At 40.2% G+C, this 22,274-nt stretch overlaps 2 protein-coding genes and 2 pseudogenes across 7 annotated transcripts in view; 2 read left to right on the top strand and 2 right to left on the bottom strand.

The window, feature by feature from the left end:
- Ubxn2a (UBX domain protein 2A) overlaps positions 1 to 22,274 on the top strand; it is a 50,540-nt gene that overhangs the window by 14,723 nt on the left and 13,543 nt on the right. For 5 of the 6 annotated variants that reach the window (XM_004627561.2, XM_023710909.1, XM_023710906.1 and 2 more), the window contains one exon: positions 5,335 to 5,388. In XM_004627561.2, coding sequence (XP_004627618.1) covers positions 5,348 to 5,388 — 41 coding nt within the window. In that variant the 5' untranslated portion in view covers positions 5,335 to 5,347. Of the gene's footprint in view, positions 1 to 3,751; positions 3,833 to 5,332; positions 5,389 to 22,274 lie in introns of those variants that run through there. The other variant, XM_023710907.1, reaches the window with a different exon arrangement.
- Positions 3,243 to 3,741, bottom strand: LOC101579643 (annotated as a pseudogene).
- On the bottom strand, positions 11,884 to 14,895 carry LOC105741657 (annotated as a pseudogene).
- Positions 19,994 to 20,790, top strand: LOC101587638 (malignant T-cell-amplified sequence 1). Its single transcript, XM_004627457.2, has one exon. The coding sequence runs from the start codon at positions 20,122 to 20,124 to the stop codon at positions 20,665 to 20,667; it is 546 nt and encodes a 181-aa protein (XP_004627514.1). The 5' UTR covers positions 19,994 to 20,121; the 3' UTR covers positions 20,668 to 20,790.

Here is a 22,274-nt window from a genome sequence, read left to right as displayed (position 1 = left end):
TTTTTTTTTTTTTTTTTTTTGCCAGCTCAGTCTACCCCGAGGCTGAGGGCGGGGCTAGTGTAGCATGTGGTGCTGGCAATCGATTGCAGTCCCCTGCACCTGCCTAAGCTTGCCTACGCAAGCACTTTAGACCACTAAGCTGCCTCACCAGCCCCATATGCCCATTATTTCTACCTAGTCTATACCTTCTTTTCCTGGCTCAGAATTGCCGGATCTAAGTGCTGGGCATGGTGGTGTAGAACTGTAATCCTAGCACTTGGGAAGCTGAGGTGTGAGGATCATTGCAAGTTGTAGACCAGCCAGGGCTACAAAGTGAGTTCAAGGCCAGCCTGAACTGCATAGTGAGACCCTGTCTCAAAAAGATAAAAGACCAAAAAAAAAAAAAAAAAACCAAAAACAAAAACCCAAACAGCTCTAAATTTTGTACATAATCTTCTTCCTCTATTAAATAAACTTTAATCTGTAACAACTAGTACAATGGTGGTAATCCTATGCAGCAGGGTTTTTGTAGCATTGAAAGCTCTAAAAGATTCCCCATCACTGAACTAGGACATGAGGAACAAAATCTAGAAACAGGCAAAAGTATGAGTTAGTGCTCTAGCTAATGGGCTGGTTGCAGGCCCCACTGCACTAGCCGCAGGAAGCTGGAAGAGAAATCAGGGTCTAAAACCATCCAGGTGGCTTGTTGCAGGAAAGCCACACCTTGATCCTCAGTGTCATGGATTAAAACTGCCTGCAGATCCTTTGCAGTGAGAGCAGTAGACTGTTTCTAGTGTCCATGTTCCGGTTCTCATTGCTTTGAGATGGATCTGGTGTCATTGAACAGATCTGCGTTCTACTAGATCTACTTAAAATTTGCTTTTCTTCCCCTGCTACTGGAGATCAAACTCAGGACTCTGTGTATACATGCAGATTAATAATAGCTCAATGGTTATTGAGCTATTACTTCCAGTCTTCCCTCTTTTTTCTTTTCTTTCTCTTTCTCTTTTTCTCTTCCTCTTCCTCTTTTTCTTTTAGACAGGGACTTGCTAAGTTGCCCAGGCTGGCTTTGAATTTTGGGTCCTCCTACTTCAGTATCTCAGATAACTGGAATTGTAGGCGTGGTCTACTGTTTGGTTTAAAAAGGTTAATTTCAAAATATTAGTCTGGGTGTGGTTGTGCACACCTGTAAACAGGAGGATCATTACAGGTCTGAGCTATGTAGTTCGACCCTGTACCACATACATTAAAAAATTTTCAAAGGTGTTTACTTTCGGTTTAGTAAGACCCAGATTAGCTAAAACATACAAATTTTTTTCTCACTTGAGTCTAAATAATTAATTTGTATAATAGGTATTTTATAAGTATTAACTATTTGACTTCATCTAGCACTTCTAAGTACCACTAAAATTTTCTCTTCCCATATTGTTATTAAGCCATGAATTAATCAGATGTCTTATGAAGCTTTTTTTTTTTTGGAACCGGGGATTGAACTCAGGCCCTTGCACTTGCCAGGCAAGCACTTATTCTACTGAGCTATCTCCCCGGCTCCTTATGAAGCTTTTTAAGCTGTTCTTTTTGCAAATTTGTTTATTTTATGCATAATAAATATTGTCAATTTAATCACATTAAATATAAATTCATAGTACTCATCACAGCTGTACTCATAGTACATAGTACATAGTACATAGTACATAGTACTCATCACATCTAAATCTCTATGATTTAGAGATTAAGAGGTTTCATTTTTACCAAGGATCCAAATCTTTAGAATAACTGCCATTCTTCTGGGGGTGATAGCTCAACATAGAAAGCACAAGGCCCTGAGTTCAATCCCTGATACTGCATGCCATGCTGGCCCCAGAACCCTGTGCATACTGTGGGGACACATGCCTGAAATCCCAGCACTGGGGAGGCTGACAGGAGGATCACTACGAGCCTGAACTGCATAGTGAGACCCTGTTTCTTTCTTTTTTTTTTTTTTTTTTTTTTTGTGGAACCAGAGACCCTATTTCAAATAAATAATAATTTTAAAAATTATTAAGAGAGAACTGCCATTCTTCATTTTCCTTCCTTCCTTCCTTCCTTCCTTCCTTCCTTCGTTCCTTCGTTCCTTCGTTCCTTCGTTCCTTCCTTCTTTCCTTCTTTCTTTGTTGGAATCGCAAGCCTGGACTACTGAGCCCAACAGCAGTAGTTTTTTTGATAGAACAAAATTGTCTTTTAAAAGTCTAATTAAATGGCAATATAAGTGTTTGGGGTGGGATTATAGGTTTGCCACCATGCCCAACTGATTGTTATCAATATGATTATTTTTAAAATTTTATTTATTTATTTGGTACCAGGGCTCAAACTCACAATCTTGTTTTTCCCAGGCAGGTGCTTAGGCCACTGAACTATCTCTGTGGCCGAAATTTTTTTTTTTTTAAATATTTTAAAAGGCAGATATCTTTTTAAAAATCACATACAAAGTACATTATGTAGTGGTGAAATGTCAAATGAGGCTGATGAATAAAAAGGCACATCTGAAAAGTTTAGGAGGAATAGAAAAAATTGTTCTAACACAGGAGAGCAAAACAGACATATTAAAATTATTTTCTCAAGTGAAAGTTTCTGTCAGCGGAAGTGGTGGTTAACACTGGTGGTTTTTCTCTCCTGTCCAAGGCAGTCTTTGCTGTCCTCTTCTGCTGTGTAGAAGTGATACTGTCATGGTTTACTCAGCAAAGGAACCATAAAGGCCAAATAGGAATTTGAATAAGGATTTTTTTTTTTTTTTTTTTTTGCTCCGAATGCCTTCAGTGCAGGTTTGGCTGGCTGGAGTGTTGTGGGGATTGAACTACAGCAACCTGAGGCTGACAGCTTTGTGGAAGCAGCCACTTAAAGAACTGAGCTAGGGCCAGGCCCCCCAAATAGGAATTTGAAAGAGCCGTTTACTACTGGGCTTAGGACCACCAGTCAGTTCTCACACAGGAGACTGAACAGCCCTGAGTCCGGGAAGTGAGGGGCTTTTAAAACAGAAAACCACATCTTGTTTGGTAAAACAAATTATCTGACACACAACATCACTTTCTGGGACAGCGTGAGCATTACTCAACATATTTTTCTGGGATCATTGGTCAGTTCCCTTTTGTTACATATCTGTACATGTGAAGTTTTGTACAAAGAGGTTACAAGGAGTTAAGCACATCTAGCTGTTCTTACAAGATATCTCTTAAGCTGACTATGCTTACAAGAACTAGATTAGGGAGGGGAGGGAGACAGTTACTCATTACTAAACAGCCTTGAACAGAGGGTGAGAACACATTCCTAAGAGTAGATAATAGGAAGCATAAGGGAATCTAATAGTTTTCCATAGTTACAGCACAAAGTTCAGTTGACCCATTACAATACATCATGGCAACAGCCGGAGCTGAGTTGGCTGGCTAGGATAACCCAGTTGGTCTACCAACTGAAATTAGATTCCCTAGTAGTAATAAAACTTTCTGAAGGCTTGGCTAACTTTGATCTGTTGTCACGGTGGACCTCACCAATGATATGTTTTAGATACTTCTCTAGCATTGGTAGAATGACCAGTATCTTCAAAATTCTCTGTAGCATCACCCCCAGCTTGTTCTCTTAAGACTTTTTCCTTGCCAGGATACTCTTCCAGAAACCTGGTCAAATCATACACCTTGTGGTGCAGGTCACCTAGGTGTTTTTGCTATCTTTGTGCTTCTAAATCTCTTTCAAGGTATATTTTACAGCCTAGTCCTCTTGCCCTGCCATCTCAGTAATCAAAGAGCCACCCCAGGTCCAGAACACACCACCAGGCCAGGTGACTCAGCCACCTCCAACCAGACTCAATATGCTTACTTGAATTGAAGGTAGTGGAAGTTGCTTTTAGAGTTTGGATCTAAAATATCCCCTCAGGCCGGCCAAATAGTTCAGCGCATTAAAGCACCTGGGAGCAGGCTAGGGGTCAGGGGTTCGATCCCCCAGGGCCTGCCATGCTGGCCCCATCCCCAGGGGCACACTGAGAAGGCAACTGAGACTGGGCTGGTGGCATGGGCTTGTAATCCCAGCTCTTGGGAGGCTGTAAACAGGCGGATCACTAAGAGTCCGAGCTAGTAATGAGACCCTGAACACCCTGTAGACCCTTCCCTAAAATACAGTCAATCAATCAATCAATCAATCAATCAATCAATCAAACATCCCCTCAGCCAGGTGTAGGGCTCTGATAGAGCCAGCCACCTGGGAACCGATACTGTGAGCCAAGATACATCTTTCCTCCTTTCAGTTGCTTTCCTTAGGTTCTTTATCACAGTGATAGTAACTGAGCTATGGATTTTCACCTAGTTTCATCTTAAGTTAGTTAGGCACATTGCTGTGCTGTATGTGCATGTGTTTGCAGGGCCTGAGATGAAACCCAGAGCATCATTCATGCTAGGCAAGCACTCTACCACTGAGTTGGATCCCAGCCCTAAATCACATATTTTAAATTTACTTGATAGAATTTCTTTGTAATTCTGCCAGCAATTCACTAGTCAGTTCAATTCTATTTGTCTTTTATTTTTACTCTCACTATTTAATGATTTGTGTTTTATAAATGTATGAAATATTTGATTCCAAAGTTCTGTTACAGAATATCCAAGTAACACTCCGTAAGACATGGTAGGAAAATTCTATTCAGTAATTGAAGATTTGGATAATTAAAAAAAAATTTTTTTTAATCTTTTATTTATTTGTTTATTTATTTGGTACAGGGTCTCTATCCACAGCTCAGACTCTAGTGATCCTTCTATCTTAGCTTCTCCAGTGTTGGAATTTCAGGCATGTGCTGCCACACCTCGTTTTTTTGGTGGCTAGCACTGCACATCCTGGGTTCTGGGGACCAGCGCTGCATGCAGTGCTGGGGATTGAACTCATGTCCTTGGTGCTTGCTGGGCAGGTGCTTAGATCACTGAGCTATCTTCCCAGCCCAGGTGTGGATATCTTGCTAGGTACAGAGACCTCTGTCTACAAAGCTGGTTTTGATATTGCTTATTTTGTAGATGAAAGTGACAATTTTGAGTTTGGTCAAATGTTCCTAAGACTTTCTTAGTGCTATGTTACAGTTATATAACTTATATGTTAAAGTATATAGATATGTACATAGGAATAAAAATTTATTTATCTGTTTTAAAGAAGGAAAGGTTTATTTAGCCTACAGTATGTAGAAGTTTTAGTCCATAACTGGCTGGCTCCAAGGCAGGTTGGCTCATTGCAGAAGGGCAACCATTCATTCATAGCAGCGGAAGATAACATAAGCTACACGAGGGAGAGGGAGAGGGCAGGAATGAAAATTTAATTTGAGAAAGTTTGGTTTTATTTCTTTTGCAGAAATACAAAGAGAATGAAAGAAGTAGATAATCTTGAAAGTATAAAAGAAGAATGGTAAGTTAATTCAAACTATGAATTTCTTTGTTACTGCCCTTGGTGCTGGTTGGTTTCTTTCTTTCTTTCTTTCTTTCTTTCTTTCTTTCTTTCTTTCTTTCTTTCTTTCTTTCTTTCGGAGGCAGGGTCTTGCCATGTTTTCCAGGCTAGCCTCAAACTCATTGGTCTCCCTGCCATTACTGTCTTTTCTGCATTTGTATTTCATGTCGCTAGCAGAGACAGTAAAATAAATTTTAATTATGTATGACTACCTCAATAAATACTATATTTTGAAGTTTTTTATCATAGCTGATGAAGGTACTAAATATTTTTAATTAATAAAGTTACTTTAGTTCACACATTACCTCTGGTGAGTTTATTTCAGTAGCTTCTTGTGCTGTACTATTCTTGTACTATATTTGGAATTGTAGTAGAAATATACTGGCTTTGGAGTTAGATAAACCTAGGTTTAAAACCCACCTCTGTCTTGTATTTCATCTACCATCTGTGGGCAACTTAGTAGATTCTTTGGGTTTCAATATCGTATGTATAAAAGGAGTTTTTATTATTTTTTGTATTTTATGACAGGGTCTACAGGGTCTCACTATGTTGACTGGGCTCGTGATTCTCCTGTTTTCAGCCTCCTAAGTCCTGGGATTGCAGGCGCCTGCCATCACACCCAGTCTCAATTGCCAGCTCAGTGTGCCCTGGGGGCAGGGCTAGCACAGGAGTTTTACTTTTTTTTTTTTTTTTTTTTTTGCAGTACTAGGGATTGAACTCAGGACCTTTCACTTGCCAGGCAGGCGCTTATCCTACTGAACTATCTCCCCAGTCCTGACACAGGAGTTTTAAATATGTATCTGTCTTGAAGGTGTTTGTGAGAATTACATAGTAGATGTAATGTATTTAACATAGTATTATGTTAACACATATTGGGCACTTGACCAATGGTAGATGCAGAGTCTATGGTTTCTATCAATATAGAATATTTTTCCTCACTTAGGTGAGTCTTTGCCTAGAAACAGTCATCTGGGATGTAGTTGATTCCCCAGTGCTGGTTTTTTTTTTTTTTCAGAACCAGGGATTGAACTCATGCTCTTGTGCTTGCCAGGGAAGTGCTTATTCCACTGAGCCATCTCCCTGGCCCCAAAACTTTTTTTTTTTTTTTTTTTTTTTGTGGAACCAGGGATTGAACTCAGGCCCTTGTGCTTGCCAGGGAAGCACTTATTCCGTTGAGCCATCTCCCCTGCCCCTCCCCAGTGCTTTTTGAGACAAGAGTCTCACTGTGTGTTAAATGTCTGGGCTCCAGTGATCCTCTAGCTTCAGCCTCTGAAGACTACAGACATGCACCATCTATTCCTGGATGAGCCTAAGAATTTCGTAGGGAGTTAGTCATATGCTAAAATTCCAGCATTCATCTTCATAGGGAAAGCAGGATTTCAGTATAAACCACATTGTTTACATCAACTGTTTACATTTGGATCACTCTTACAAACTAGGGTGATGGGAGCTGTTTTAGTCACTTTTCTCCAATATCCACAATTTAAAAGACAAAAGAGAGAGCTTTATTTTGGCTGATGGCTTTTAGAGATTTTTATTAATAGGATGGCTCCAGGGGAGAAAGGGCCTGGTGAAAGACCATGGGTAGGAAAAAAAAAACAACAACAAAAAACAGCTGCTCCTCCCATTGCAACCCTTAAGCAGAGAAGAGAGTAGCTGGGAGAGAGATAAACCTTCCCATGCCCCAGTGACCCACCTCTTCAGACCAGTCTACCCCCTATGCTCACAGCTCTATAAACTCTGAGTGGATTAACAATGATAAGTATGACATCCCTGCGATCCAGTCACCTTCCGCAAACCTTTCCTCTGCAAGTCTTTTGGAGGACATTCTAGATCTAAACAATAACAGGAACCTTCCTGAAATCCAAGTTCATGGATGCTATCACAGGACCAACTTTGAAAGTAGATCTTTCAAGCTTAGGTGAGGTGGTTCCTGCCTGTAATCTCATCATTCTGGAAGGTTGTGGTAAGAATATCAAAAGTTAGAGCCTGGGCTGGGCAGTTTAGGAACCTGTCTCACAATAAAAGATTTTAAAAAGGTCCCCCAATACTGGGGGGAAAAAAAAAAGCAAGAAGGAAAAAAAAAAGCAAGAGGCCCAGAATGATGATGCATATCTGCAATCCCAGTATGTGGGAAGCTGAAGCTGACAGACTGCTACAACTTCAATGCTATTCTGGGCTATATAGTGAGTTCAAGTCCAGCCTGAACTACATGGCAGGACTTGGGGTTAGGGTTAGGGTTCAAAAGTCAAACGAAGGATGCTGATGCAGGAGGATTGATGCAAGTCCAGCTTGGGCTACAAAGTAAGGTCAAGGGCTGTCTGAACTACATAGTGAGACCCTGTCTCAAAAAGACAAAAAGAACGAATAATTGTGATTGTTCATTGCTTTTATATAGGAAAACCTTTTGTATATTTTCTCTTTTGACTTAAAAATATGTATATATTTATTTGGTACAGGATCTCACTATGCAACTTGGACTCATAGTAATCCTACTGTTTTAGCCTCCCCAGCGCTGGGATTACAGGCATGTGCCACTATGCCTGGTTTTGGTGGCCACATGGCATGTGGTACCGGGGATTGAGCTCAAATCCTTGCACTTGCCAGACAGGCACTTAGACAGTGGACCTATCTTCCCAGCTCTCTTTTTTGACTTTGAATATTTACCTTGGTATCCTGCAGTCCTGCTTTAATCACTTATTAGTCCTAGGAATTTTTGTAGTTGATTCTTTGGATTTTCTACTTACACATTTATCTGCAATCAAAGTCAGTTTTTTTTTTTTTTAAATTTATTTGTTTCATTTATTTGTGTGTGTATGTGTGTGTGTGGCCAGCTCAGCCTGCCTGGGGGTGGGGCTAGCTGGCATGTGGTGCTGGGGGATTGAACCGCGGTCCCTGTGCTTTTGCTAAGCTTGTTCTAAGTAGGTGCTTTAGACCACTGAGCCATCTCACCAGCCCCTCAAAGTCAGTTTTATTTCTTCTTTTTCAATCAATATATACCTGTTATTTCCTTTTCTTACGTTACTGGATTAGTTAGGACCTTAAGTGTCTTTTGAGGGATGGTGATCATCCTTGCCTGATTTTCTTGTTTGTTTGTTTATTTGTTTGCTTTGAGGATCGAACTTGGGACCTTGTGCTTCCCAGGCAAGAGTTTATGGCACTGAACTGTCTCCCTGGCCCCTCCTTGCCTGATTTAAAAAAAAAAAAAATTTCAGTGCTAGAGGTCAATATGAGGGGCTTGTGCAAATTATGCAAGCACTGTACCACTGTGCTGTATCTTCAACTCCTTGGTCTTACTCTTTTGTTTTTGTTTTTTGGTATGCTTAAGGATTAAACTCCAGGCTTCAATTTGCAATCCTCCCTTGCTTCAACCTTTTTTTTTTAAATTGAGAAACAAATATGAATGAGACAGTTTCAAAGCTGATTAATAGGACAGTTTTGATAATCAATACATTGTACATTATTATCTTCTTAGTGGTTATCCATAGTACAAGAAGCAGACAGGATATCCTGTCCAAACACTATTAGTATACCTCTTCTCATTGAATTAAGCAAAAGTAGCTGTTTATCTGTCCTATTTTGTATATATAAATACATAATGATCTTTCCTTTGTATCCCCTTTTTTTTTTGTTTAGTCCTGTCAGAGGTGGGTATTCTATTGGCATCTAAATACTATAGGTGTTTGAATTCAGCAAAACAATCCAACACTGTCAAGCAGTCTATAATATTAGTGGGTTATCTTCAGAAGTTATTGACTTGAGTCTTTTATAGCTCATTGTATTAATATGGCTTTACTTTATATACCTCGTTTTTATACTTTTCTGTTGAATGGTTAAGACCAAGATAAAGCAAGACCTATATAACAAGAAATGTAACTTGTGTATCAGATAAGGTCAGTCAAGTACCCTCAGGATTTATCCTGTAGCCCTGTACCACAGTTTGTAGATCCTTTGTCAGTGTCAGCCATGAGGATGAGTCATGGCCATTGCTTGACCAATTTTCTCTCTGTGAAAGCCTGAGAGAATGTTTTCTCTTCACGTGACTCTCCCCAGACACACTCTACATCATCGATCACTTTCCTCTGTGGCTCCATCATAATCTCCTTGATCAGAAAATTTGGAGCACAACTGAGTTACATAATGTTACAGTACAGGTTCTCCTATGTTCTGAGTCTTCACTGACCTTGAAAGGCTAGGGCCAAAATATTGGCTGACCTTGCAGCCCTTCCTTTTCTACAATTTTGATCTAACTTAGGCTGTTAACCCTCCAGAAGAGAAGCTTATTATTAACCTGCAATATATGCAGTTTGGTTTACTCTGTCTAAATATCAAACATCTTTGGCATATCATGGAACAGGTATTTTCCATCAAATATTGATATGTTGAACTTTAAGTCCTTACAGAATATGAAGGAAAAATAATTTTAAAAAACTAGAAATAAGCATTTACATATTTTTACAAAGAAATTTAGAAATCTAACCATATACAGAATTGTAACAGGACAGACCTGTGACATTTTTTTTTTTTTTTTCTTATTGCTTCAACCTTAACTCTAGGGGGTTTTTGGTTTTGTTTTTGAGAAGGTTTGTTGTTTGTTTTTTTTCCCCCCAGGCTGGCTCAGGCTGCCTTAAGGTTGGGTCTGCTAAGGCAGGTGGAGGTGGGGGTCAAACCAATGTATCCTGCACCTGATTGTGTTTGCATGAGCAGGCACTTAAACAACTGAGCTAACCAACAGGCTCCCATGTTTTGTTTTGTTTTTGAGACAGGATCTGGCTGTGTAGTTCAGGATGGTCTTCAGCTCCCTTTGTAGCCCAGGCTGGTCTTGAACTTGCAACAATCTTCCTACCTCAGCCTCCCAAGTGCTGGGATTATAGGCATGTGCCACCACACTCCAACTAACTCTAGTATTCTAAATTATCTTTTTCTTTTTCTTTTCTTTTTTTTTTTTTTTTTTTTTTTTGTACTATTGATTGAACTCAAGACCTTGTGCTTGCCAGGCAGGTGCTTATGCCACTGATCTGTAACTCTGGCCCCGAGCTGTATCTTACAAATTTATCTTGCTGTGATTCTTTTATTTTTATGGTAAAAACTTTATTTACTATTTATAAATACATTGCAAGACAAACTTTTCAAAAGTACTTTTTTTCCCTCAAAAACTTAATTAAAAAAATAAAGGAAAGCTAATAGGTAGGTAGACCGTCTTAATAGCCCTTGGAATTATCAAGGGAGCTCCATGCAGTGAGTCCACCCTGGGGCCGCAGCCTCTGTGTGCCCATCTTTGGGGACAACAGGAGGCTTGCAGCAGGAGCGCCTGCCCTTGGTCATGGCCGTGGTTAGTTACATCATCTAGTAGCTCTACTATTTTCTCTAGGATTATCTAGTATAGATCCCATTACATTTGGGCTATGTTGTATATACTTTTAACAACTAAGAAATAAAGATTTTTTAATTAAAAAAAAACACAACTAAGAACACATCTCCATATATATGCGTGAGTGGTAAGGAGAGTGTGAGAATCCTAGCTTCCACCTGCACAGGTCAGAGCTCTCCAAGCAAGGGTCCCAGTGTCCTTGACATGCTCCCAGTAAGCTGCTTATTTTTCCTGTTTAGACTTTTTTTTACATTGCTTACAGCAGGAGACAGGAAGGAAGTGAAAATAAACCTTTGCTTTTTAAAGAACTTAACCTCAAAAATAAACTTTGAGCTATGTTATATATACTGTTAACAACTAAGAAATAAAGATTTTTTTAATTAAAACTTTTATTTTGAGGAGTTGAACTGGTGAACACTATTTTCTGCAGTCATCTGAAGAAATTGTGTGATTCCTCACAAAGGTCCTGGAATGTGAAGGCTACCAATCAGTTGCCGCCTCTGCCTCTCCCACCCCGTGGGACTGAGGCCAAGGCTCCCTTGGCCACCCAGCCTTCTGAAGGGCCCTGTCCTCAAGCAGCCACCTGATGGAGGGACACACACAGCTTGTGCACAGGTTCCCGGTGTGGGCCCTAGAACCTTCTAGGTCATGCTGTTTGTTAGACTGCACCTTAATTTGTCCAGTGGTTACCAAAGTAGATCAGGTCCCTTGCAGATGGTCGATAATGTCTTCATGGTCAAGAGGTTCAGGCTGCTGACTCAAAAATATCCTTACATGGGCTGTGGCCTTGGGAGGGGGCAGGAGGAGCTGTTTGCTGAAGTGGTGCAGTTGGGGACAGAGGAGGGAAGGAGGAAGGGTGAACAGATGCAGGGAGGGAGGGAAGGCGGGAGATCTCCCCCTTAGGTGACCTCAGCCAGGGTCTGGGAGGGGATGGAGGCTGTGGCCTTCTGTGTGAGTGGACTTTTACAGGCAGCAACTAGAAACTTCAAACTGCTTTTGCTAAGTACTGGAAAGATGCTCAAGTTTACCACTTAAAGGAACCATGGGCATTTCAAAAATCTGTCTATAAACTTTTTTTTTTTTTCAATCAGTTCACCACAAAAAGAAATATAAATCGAGGCTATAGCCAGCTGCTGAGCATGTCCTTGGCAGTCTTTTGTGCAAAATAAGGTGTATCTGAGCTCCGTGTGAAGTGGTCAGCTGGTCTACTGGCTCTTCATGCTCAGGCAGTGCACATCCTCCTTGCCCTTGGTGTTGTAGCCCGGAGGGGCTGTCCACATTTGTCCACGCACCAGTGGAAGCCCCACTTTCTGCCTTTGGAGAGGCGGCACTGTTTTTTCTCATAGAACCCCTTTGTCACGGTTTGGGCTGTGGACAGCCCTCGGGCTCAGCACATTGAGGAGCTTCAGGTGGTTGAGTGTATCCTACATCTCCCTTTGACAGGGGCCATATTCTGTCTCCCGCTTGGACTCAGAAGTTCTGGATATCTTGCTCTGGGACTCACAGTCATCTTTGTAGTGCTGGCTGTACTTGGCATGGCCGTTCTTGATGACCATCTTGGTGTGGAGTGTGTGGAACTTGGATTCGGTCACCTGGTGGGTGCTGGGGACCACCTGGGTCCCAGTGCTCTGGTCCTCCTCTGATTCACTGGCATTTTCTGGAGCAGATGGCACTGGCAGCAGGAAGGGGTGCAGGCAGCCAGCAGCACTGGCATTGGCGCCAAACCCATGGCTGTGCAAGAGCCCGTGCAGAGGGTACAGCTCCTCTGCCTTCAGCTGGCAGCACAGGACGGAGCCACATTGCTCAGTGTAGATGCCTCATGCCTGGCCCTTGTGCAGCACACATCAGGCAGCAGCCACAGCCGGGCTTGCACACCAGCTCCTCTCTTTTCTTTTCACTATGTAGCTCGAACTTGTGGTGATCCTCTTGTTTTTAGCCTTCCTAGTGCTCTGATTACTGGCATGCACCACCACACCCAGACTCCATCGCTGGCTCAGCATGCCCGGGGGTTGGGGCTGGTGCAACATGTGGTGCCAGGGATTAAACCCTGGCCCCTGCTCTTGACTAAGCAAGTGCTCAGTCTACTGAGCTATCTTACCAGCCCTTACCGGTTGCTTTCTATTACAACAATTTCTTCCTGTATTGCTTCCCACTCTACATACTCTGAACCTCTTTATAAACTTTTGTTTGTTCCAGTCTTGGGGATTGAACCCAGAGCCTGTACACTTCCCGAGTCTCCTCCCCCCTACCCTGCTGCCCCTTTTGCAAACCTAGACATCCAGTTCAGCAAAGACAGACTCAGGGCAATGAGGTGGGACAATCTAAAGTGACCCACCTGGCCTCTCTAAAGTGGCAACAAGATAGCAGTTGAATGAGGTTCTAGAAAAAATCAAAATCAGAAGTAATTCCTGAGAGTATTGCAGAGATGGTGACCACAGTGAAAACAATGCTTAATGATTCTAAAGCATATATAGAGGGGCCAGGGAGATGGCTCAGTGGAATAAGCACTTCCCTGGCAAGCGCAAAGGCCTGAGTTCAATCCCCGTTTCCGGAAAAAAAAGAAAATTGCATAAAGCCCAACCAACAAAACAAGCACACAAAAAATAATAGTGCAAAATGTGGAGTGATTACATCAGTCTAACTAAAGTATATATAGACCAAAGGGGAAAAAAATGAGAGAGAGGACCTTAAGAAAATTATGGAAACCATGAATCCTCCTTATAGGAAAGAAATGGAATATATAAGGCAGATTAAATCAGATATCCAGGAGAATTAAGAATTCCATTGAAAGTATCTGAAGCAGATTAAACCAAGGTGAGGACATGAGAATAGGATCTCAGATATAAAGACAGGCTTGTAGATAGCAATCATGAAAATAAAAATTCCATAAAAATAGCAAGAGACCATGATAAATCAATCCAGTAATTGCTAGGTGAGGCAAAGAAAAATGACTTAAGATTGATTAGAGTCAATGAAAAACCAGGATACAGCACAAATGATATTAAAAAAAAAAAAAAACACACAACAAAAACTCTTCACAGATACCATGGCCAAAAACTTCCCTAATAGGGAAAGTGAATTTGACATACAGTTAAATGAGGAGGCATATAGAACTCCAATTAGCCACAATCAAAAAATATCTACAGCCAGGTATATCATAATCAAGATTCCAAAAATTCATTAGAATAGGATCTTAAAAGCTGTTAGGGAAAAGAAACAAATCACCTATAACAGAAAGCCCATCAGTATCACAGCTGACTTCTCAGTACAAACCCCAAAGTCAGAAGGATTTGAAGTAAAGTATTTGAAGTTCTTTTTTTTTTTTTTTTTTTTTTTTTTTTGGTAGTAGGAATTGAGCTCAGGACCTTGCGCTTGCTGGGCAGGTGCTGCATGACTGAATTGTGTCTCTAGCCTAGTATTTCAAGTTCTAAAGGAAAACAACCTTCAATCCAGATTGATGTACCCTACAACACTGTCTTTCAAAACTGATAAGAGAAATAAGATACTTTATAACAAAGAACATTTGAGAAAATTTATGAACATCAAACCAGCACTCCAAAATGTTTTGAAGGACATTCTAGAAAGAGATGACAAGGACTATAAGTCCATGAATCCCAATGAAAGGAATCTCCCAAGCAGGGCAAACAATTGAACAGAGGGAGGGGAAAAAAAAAAGAGGGGAGCCAACAACAGGAAAATAACATGACAAGGATAAGTCAATACCTATCAATTCTAATGACCAATGTTAATTCACCAATCAAAAGACACAGACTGGTAGAATAGATTAAAAAACAAGATCCAACAATATGTTGCATGTAAGAAACACATCCAGTTTGGAAAGAATTTCAGGGTAGGGGGGATATCTCAGTGGTATATGCGCCTACTTGGCAGGCCCAAGTAGCGTTGAGTTTGATCTCCAGTACTCAAAAAAAAAAAAAAAAAAAAAAAAAAATTATTGACTGAAAGTCAAAGAATAGAAAACAATACTCCATGTAATAGGAACCCACAAAAAAGCAGAGGCAACTATTCTGTTTGCAGACAGTGAATTTCATGCCAAGACTGATTAAGAGAGATAAAGAAGGTGAAGGTTACTTCATCCTTGTAAAGGGAACAATCCAAGAGGAAGAGGTAACAATCATAAATGTAAATGTAAGAAATATCAGTGCACCCCAACTATATATAAAACAAATATTAATGGACATGAAAAATCAAACACTAATACAATTGTACTGGAGGACCTCAGTACTCCAGTGTTACAAAAAGACAGATCAACTGCAAAAAAAAAAAAAAAAAAAAATCAACAATGAAACATTACAACTGAGCCATACTTTTGAACAAATGAACTTAGTAGATGTCTAGAGAGTGTTCTACCCTACAACATCAAAATTCACATTCTCAGCTGTATACAGGATGGTCTCCAAAATAGAATATGTACAAGTTCATAAAACATGCTTAATGGAAATATAAAATTGAAATTATCCCATGGATATTATCAGACCATAGTACAATGAAATTGGAAATCAATGGCATAAGAAACCAGAAGAACTTCATTAAAACTTGGAAATTAAATAGCAACCTCCTGAACAACCATTGAGTCCCAGATGAAATTAAAGAAGAAGTTAGACAGTTTTTACAATTAAATGATAGTACCAATACAATATATGGGAAATTCTGAGACACAATGAAAGCAGTCTTAAGAGGTAAATTTATACTAGTGAATACCCATATCAGGAAAACACAAGTGCAAATTAACAGCTTAATGGTGAACCTCAGGCTTCTAGAAAAAGAGCAGACTAAGCCAATAGCTTATATGAGGAAGAAAATTACAAAGATCAGAGCGGAAATTAGCACATTGGAGACTAAGAAAACAATACAAAAGAATCAGTAATCAAAGAGTTGGTTATTTGAAAGATTAAATAAAATCGACAAACCCTTATCCAGCATTATGATGAAAAGGAAAGGGCTAGCAAGATAGCTCACCTCAGTGGACTAAGCATCTGCTTTGCAAGTGCAGGGACCAAGGTTCACCGCTCCTCACTCCCCCAGGTGCTGAGCTAGGCAACTGAGTCCAGGCATAGAGAAGCTGAAAACAGGAGGATCACTGTGAGTCTGAGCTATGTAGTGAGACCCTGTACCAAATACATACAAAAATGAAGAAAAAGAAGAAGCTCAAGTCCAGGCAGTTAGGAGGGAGAAGGGTAAAATCACAATAGACCCTGCAGAAATCTAAAAGATCCTCAATACCTACTTTGAGAATTTGTGTTCTCATAAAATTGGAAATGTAGAAATGAACAGATTCCTAAATACACATGAATTACCAAACCTAAATCAAGATATAAAAATTCTAAATAAGGAATGGCCAGACTTCAGTGTACTAAAGCGCCTGCTTACGTACAGCATAGTGGCCAGGGTTCAACCTCCAGTGTGCTGTGCTGGCCCTACTCCCAGGGCATGTTGAGAGGCCCATTGAGACTGGGTGTGGTGGTGCACACCTATAATCCTAGTGCTTGGGAGGCTGAAAACAGGAGGATCATTATGAGTCTGATCTGTGGGGCTGGTGAGATGGCTCAGTGGTCTAAAGCACCTACTTAGAACAAGCTTAGCAAAGCACAGGGACCGCAGTTCAATCCCCCAGCACCACATGCCAGCCAGCCCCGCCCCCTGGTGGGCTGAGCTGGCCACACACACACACACACACACACACACACAAATAAATAAATAAAATTTTTAAAAAAACGAGTCTGATCTGTGTAATAAGACCTTGTAGACCCTATACCAATTACATTTAAAAAAAAAAACAAATAAACCAATGTTAATCAGGGAAAATTGAAGATGTAATTAAAAACCTACCAATAAAGAAAAGCCCAGGCCCTGTTGGATTCACTGCTGAATTCTACAAGAAATTTGGAGAACACCTAACACCACTGTTTCTCAAACTCTAATGAAATTGAAAGAGAAACAATACTCCCAAATTCATTCCTGAAAGCGTTACCTGATAACCAAAACTGGAAAAGAACCCAACTAAGAAGGAGAACTATAAGCCAATCTCCCTAAACAACATAGATGTAAACATCCTCAAGATACTGGCAAACAAAATGCAGTAAATCATTGAGAAGATTATATATTATGACCAAGTGGTATTCAACTCGGGATGGGGCCAGGGAGATAGGTCAGAAGCACAGGGTCCTGAGTTCAATCCCTGGTACTGGGAAAAAAAAAAAAAAAAAAAAAAAAAAAAAAAAAAAAAAAAAAAAAAATCAGGGATGTAAGGATGGTTTATTATACACAGAACAGTAAATGTAGTATACCATATCAACAGAGGCAAAAATCACATGATCATCTCAATAGATGCAGAAAAAGCTTTTGACAAGGTCCAGCACCAGGCATGATAAAAAACCTTACAGAAAGTTGGAATAGATGGTCTCTATATATTTTTTTTTCTTTTTTTTTTTTTTGAGAGAGAGAGTCTTACTATACAGTTTGGACCAGCCCTGTGCTTACTTTTTTTTTTTTTTTTTAATTAATTTATTTATTTGTGTGTGTGTGTGTGTGTGTGTGTGTGTGTGTGTGGCCAGCTCAGCCAACCAGGGGGCGGAGCTGGCTGGCATGTGGTGCTGGGGATTGAACCGCGGTCCCTGTGCTTTGCTAAGCTTGTTCTAAGTAGGTGCTTTAGACTACTGAGCCATCTCACCAGCTCCCTGTGCTTACTTTTGTAGCCCCCAGGCTGGACTCAAACTTGCAGAGATCCTCCTGGCTCAACCTCCTGAGTGCTGGGATTACAGGTGTGCACCACCAGGTGGGCACCCACATTTGGGACTAAGACTGCACAGCATGTGAGGCTGGGGGGCTGGGGATCAAACTCAGATCCTTGTGCCTGCCAGGTAAGCACTTTTGCCTCAGAGCTATCTCTCTGGCCCTGGTCTTTATCTCAATCTGAGAAAAGCCATCTGTGGGGCTGGCCAAATAGCTCAGTGGATTAAAGTACCTGGGCCTGCGGTGCTGGCCTGCCCCCAGGTACACTGAGACAGCAACTGAGACTGTGGGTGGTGGCCCAGGCCTGTAATCCCAGCACTTGGGAGGTTGTAAACAGGAAAATGAGTCTGATCTAGTAATGAGACCCTGAACACCTTGTAGACCCTTCCCTAAAATACAGAAAAAAGAAAAAACCATTGTGACAAACCAAGAGCCAACGTCATACTAAATAGACAAAAACCGAAAGGTTTCACTCTAAAATCAAGAACAAGACAAAGGTGTTCACTGTCTCCACTCTTAGTCAATATAGTCCTGGAAACCTTAGCCAGAGCAATTAGATAAGAAAAAGAAATAAATGGAATAAGGATAGAAAAGGAAGAAGTTATCACTATTTGCAGATGACATGATACTCTACGTAGAAGACCTCAAAAACTCCACTAAAAAGACTACTAGACTTAATAAACAAATTCAGTAGCATAGCTGGATTCCAAATTAGCACTCAAAAATCAGTAGCCTTCCTGATAGGAATAGCAAACTCATTGAGAGAAAAAATAAGAGAACACCTTTCATAATAAAATCCAAAAAATACCTAGGGATCAATCTAATGAAGGATATAAAAGACCTGTTTTAGGTCTTTATATCCAAAGATTGAAAACTACAGTACTCTGAAAAAGGTTATTGAAGAGGATATCAGAAAATAGAAAGATACCTCTTACTTTTGGATGAGAAGAACCAATATAGTGAAAATGGCCATACTTCCAGAACTGTTTTACAGATTTGATGCAATTCTAATCAAAATTTCAATAGTATGTCTCACAGAATTAGTAAAAAGAATCCTAAAAATCATTTGGAACCAGAGAAAACCTAGAATAGCAAAGGCAATTCTAGGCAACAAAAGCAAGGCGGGGGCATCACAGTCCCACACTTGAAAAATTTTCCAACATGGTACTGGCAGAAGAACAAACCCAGAGATCAATGGAACAGGTTAGAAAATGAAGAAACAACTCCAGACATAATGCTCAGCCACCTTACCTTACCAAGTTGTCAAACACATTCACTGAAAGAAAGCCTCTTTAATAAATGGTGCTGGAAAACTGGCTCTGCATCTGTTGAAGATTAAAATTGGACCCATCTCATTCACCATACACTAAAATCTGAAATGGACCAAAAATCTAAATATTAAGAGAAACATTAAATCTCCTGGAAGATAGAATAGGTAAAACTCTTGAAGACATGGAGATATTGGTGTAGTCAAAGACTTTATGAATAAAACCCTGATCACACAGGAACTATCATAAAGAATTAACAGCTAGGTTCTCATTTTATTAAAAAACTGTTTGCACAGCAAAATTGTCGATGGAGTTAAGAGACAACCCACAATGTGGAAAAAAATGTTTGCCAGTTGTTCCTCAGACAAAGGATTACCATTTGAACATACAAAGAACTAAAATAATCAGACCTTCCAAATGTAGAGTCCCATTCAAAATGATCATCTGAGATACACATTTCTCAGATGAAGAAATACAAATGTATGAAAAAATGTTCAACATCTCTGGTCATTTGAAAGAGATGTAAATTAAAACAACACTGGGATTCCATCTCACACCCCAAAGAATGGCTATCATCAAGAAATCAATAACAAATGCTGGAGGGACTGTGGGGAAAAAAAGAAGCCTTCTTCACTCTTAGTGGGAGTGCAGACTGGTGAAACTATTGTAGAAATCAGTATGGAGATTCCTCAGAAAACTAGGATTAGAGGTCCCATTTGACAGGCTATTTCCCTGATGGATATCTTCCCAGAATTAAAAACATCATACTACAACGATATATAAGCACTTATGTTTATAGTAGCAAGTTTGTAATAGGTAGACCTTGGCAACAACCCAAATGCCTATGAGGAATGGATAAAATAGATGTGGTCAGGCCAGGTATGGTGGCACATGCTTGTAATTGCAGCACTCAGGAGGATAAGGCAGGAAGATTGCTGAGGCAGAAGTGCAAGACCAGCCTTGGCTACAAAGTGAGCTCAAGGCCAGTCTGAATTACATAACAAGACCCTGTCTCATACAAAAAGTAAAAAAAAAGATGTGGTCTTTTTATACAGTGGAGTATTACTCAGCCATAAAGGATTACCTGGAGGGGCTGATGAGATGGCTCAGTGGTCACCTACCTAGAACAAGCTTAGCAACGCACAGGTACCACAGTTCAATCCCCCAGTATCGGGAGAACGACAACCGCTCTGATTCCTAGTGCCGGCCTTCCTCGTGTGAGGGGATCTGCCGGACCTTTGCTAATTCAATTTCTTTCCCTTTCCGGGCCCTTCCCCATCGTCGCCCCCTTCACCTTGGATCATGTTCAAGAAATTTGATGAAAAAGAAAATGTGTCCAACTGCATCCAGTTGAAAACCTCAGTTATTAAGGGTATTAAGAATCAGTTGATAGAGCAATTTCCAGGTATTGAACCATGGCTTAATCAAATCATGCCTAAGAAAGATCCTGTCAAAATTGTCCGATGCCACGAACATATAGAAATCCTTACAGTAAATGGAGAATTACTATTTTTTAGACAAAGAGAAGGGCCTTTTTATCCAACTCTCAGGTTACTTCACAAATATCCTTTTATCCTGCCACACCAGCAGGTTGATAAAGGAGCCATCAAATTTGTACTCAGTGGAGCAAATATCATGTGCCCAGGCTTAACTTCTCCAGGAGCCAAGCTTTATCCTGCTGCAGTAGATACCATTGTTGCAATCATGGCAGAAGGTAAACAGCATGCTCTATGTGTTGGAGTCATGAAGATGTCTGCAGAAGATATTGAAAAAGTCAACAAAGGAATTGGGATTGATAATATTCATTATTTAAATGATGGGCTCTGGCACATGAAGACGTATAAATGAGCCTCAGAAGGAATGTACATGGGCAAACTATGGATATCGTGCTCTATATGTGTTTGTATTTGTGTGTGGCAGCATGAAGACAATGTCTCTGTGGTTATGCTGAATAAACTCTAGTTGCTAAAATCCAAAAAAAAAAAAAAAAATCCCCCAGTATCACATGCCAGCCAGCCCCGCCCCCTGGTGGGCTGAGCTACACACACACACACACACACACACACACACACACACACACACACAAATAAAATTTTTAAAAAAAGGATTACCTGGAGACTTTCATAGGTAAAGGGATGCTACTCTAGACCATATTTCATAAATGCAGTAATCCAGACACACATGTACAAACATCATACTGTCTCCCTAGTGTGAGAAACTGAAAGGATAAATAAGATCCAAAGCGTCCAACAGGTATTGTAAAATGGGAAGAAACTTTTCAAACAGAAAGAGAGACTAGGATAGGGCTGGCCTTATAGCTCAGCAGATTAAAGCGCCTGTTTAGGCAGACACAGGGGCCAGGAATTCAATCCCCTGGGCCTGCCGGCCCCACCCATGGGGTGCGCTAAAACAGCTATTGAGACTGAGCATGGTGGCATGCCTTTAACCCTAGTATTTGGGAGGCTATAAACTGGAGGATCACTACAAGTCTGATCTACACAATGAGACCCTGTACACTCTGTCCTAAGTAAAAAAAAAGAAAAAAAAAAAAAAGAGAGAAACTAGGATAGGCAAAAGAAGAAAAGGAAAAGGATATGTACACACACATATGATAGGTAAGATATACCAATTTTTCTTAGTTCATTGAAAAGGAAGAATTGTGCTAATATTGTTTGGACAGCTAAATGCCTATATTTTGTACTCTGAGTAGTTTAAAGATAAAAGTATACATTGTATTAACCATACCCTGCTATTATCTGTTTTGAAATTTTGGGTTTTTTTTCCCCTCTTAAAATAAATTTTAAAAAGTGTATACAGAGATATAACTATGTTTGGAAGTACAAGAGTATACCTAAGTTAAACAGTTGCCCTGAATATCAACCTGTTAATAGCAATCTTGTTATATTGTTGGTCTGAGAAACAACCCAGTAGATTTTTTTACTTGCTTGTTTTCAATAGAAACTCTCAGATTTAGTTTTTCTATTTAGTTCTCTTCTTATTTTATTGTTACTGGGGATTGAACCCAAAACCTTTGCACTAACCTATGTCCCCAGGCCTTATTTTACTCTTTTTATTAAGAGACAGGGTCTCACTAAGTCATTAAGTTGCCCAGGCTGGTCTCAAACTTGTGATCCTCCTTCCTCAGCCTCTCAGAGTAATAGGATTGCAGGCATGCACCACTATGCCAGGCTATCCTAGATAACCTTGGTTCCCAGCTCTGCCTGCTAATAGATTGTGACCTCAGGCAAATTGTTTGAGCTTTTTCTTTATCTATTAAGTAGGAATAAAAATAATGTCTTACCTTTTAGAATCAGTTTGAAGATTGAATGAATTGGCAAATGTAGATTATCAAGGATAGTTCTTTCTATATCAGAGGGAGTTGGGTATGGAGTTGGATATTACATTGTAATCCCCACACCCTGGTCTACAAAGTGAGTTCAAGGCAGGCCTGATCT

Source organism: Octodon degus, unplaced genomic scaffold (genome assembly GCF_000260255.1).
Source record: "Octodon degus isolate 3935 unplaced genomic scaffold, OctDeg1.0 scaffold00019, whole genome shotgun sequence".
NCBI lineage: Eukaryota > Metazoa > Chordata > Mammalia > Rodentia > Octodontidae > Octodon > Octodon degus.
Note: the sequence above shows the minus strand (reverse complement) of the source record. Positions and strands in the feature narration are given on the sequence as shown.

Coding starts and splice junctions, on each gene's coding strand:
- LOC101587638 (XM_004627457.2), top strand. CDS start 20,122: ATGTTCAAGAAATTTGATGAAAAAGAAAATGTGTCCAACTGCATCCAG.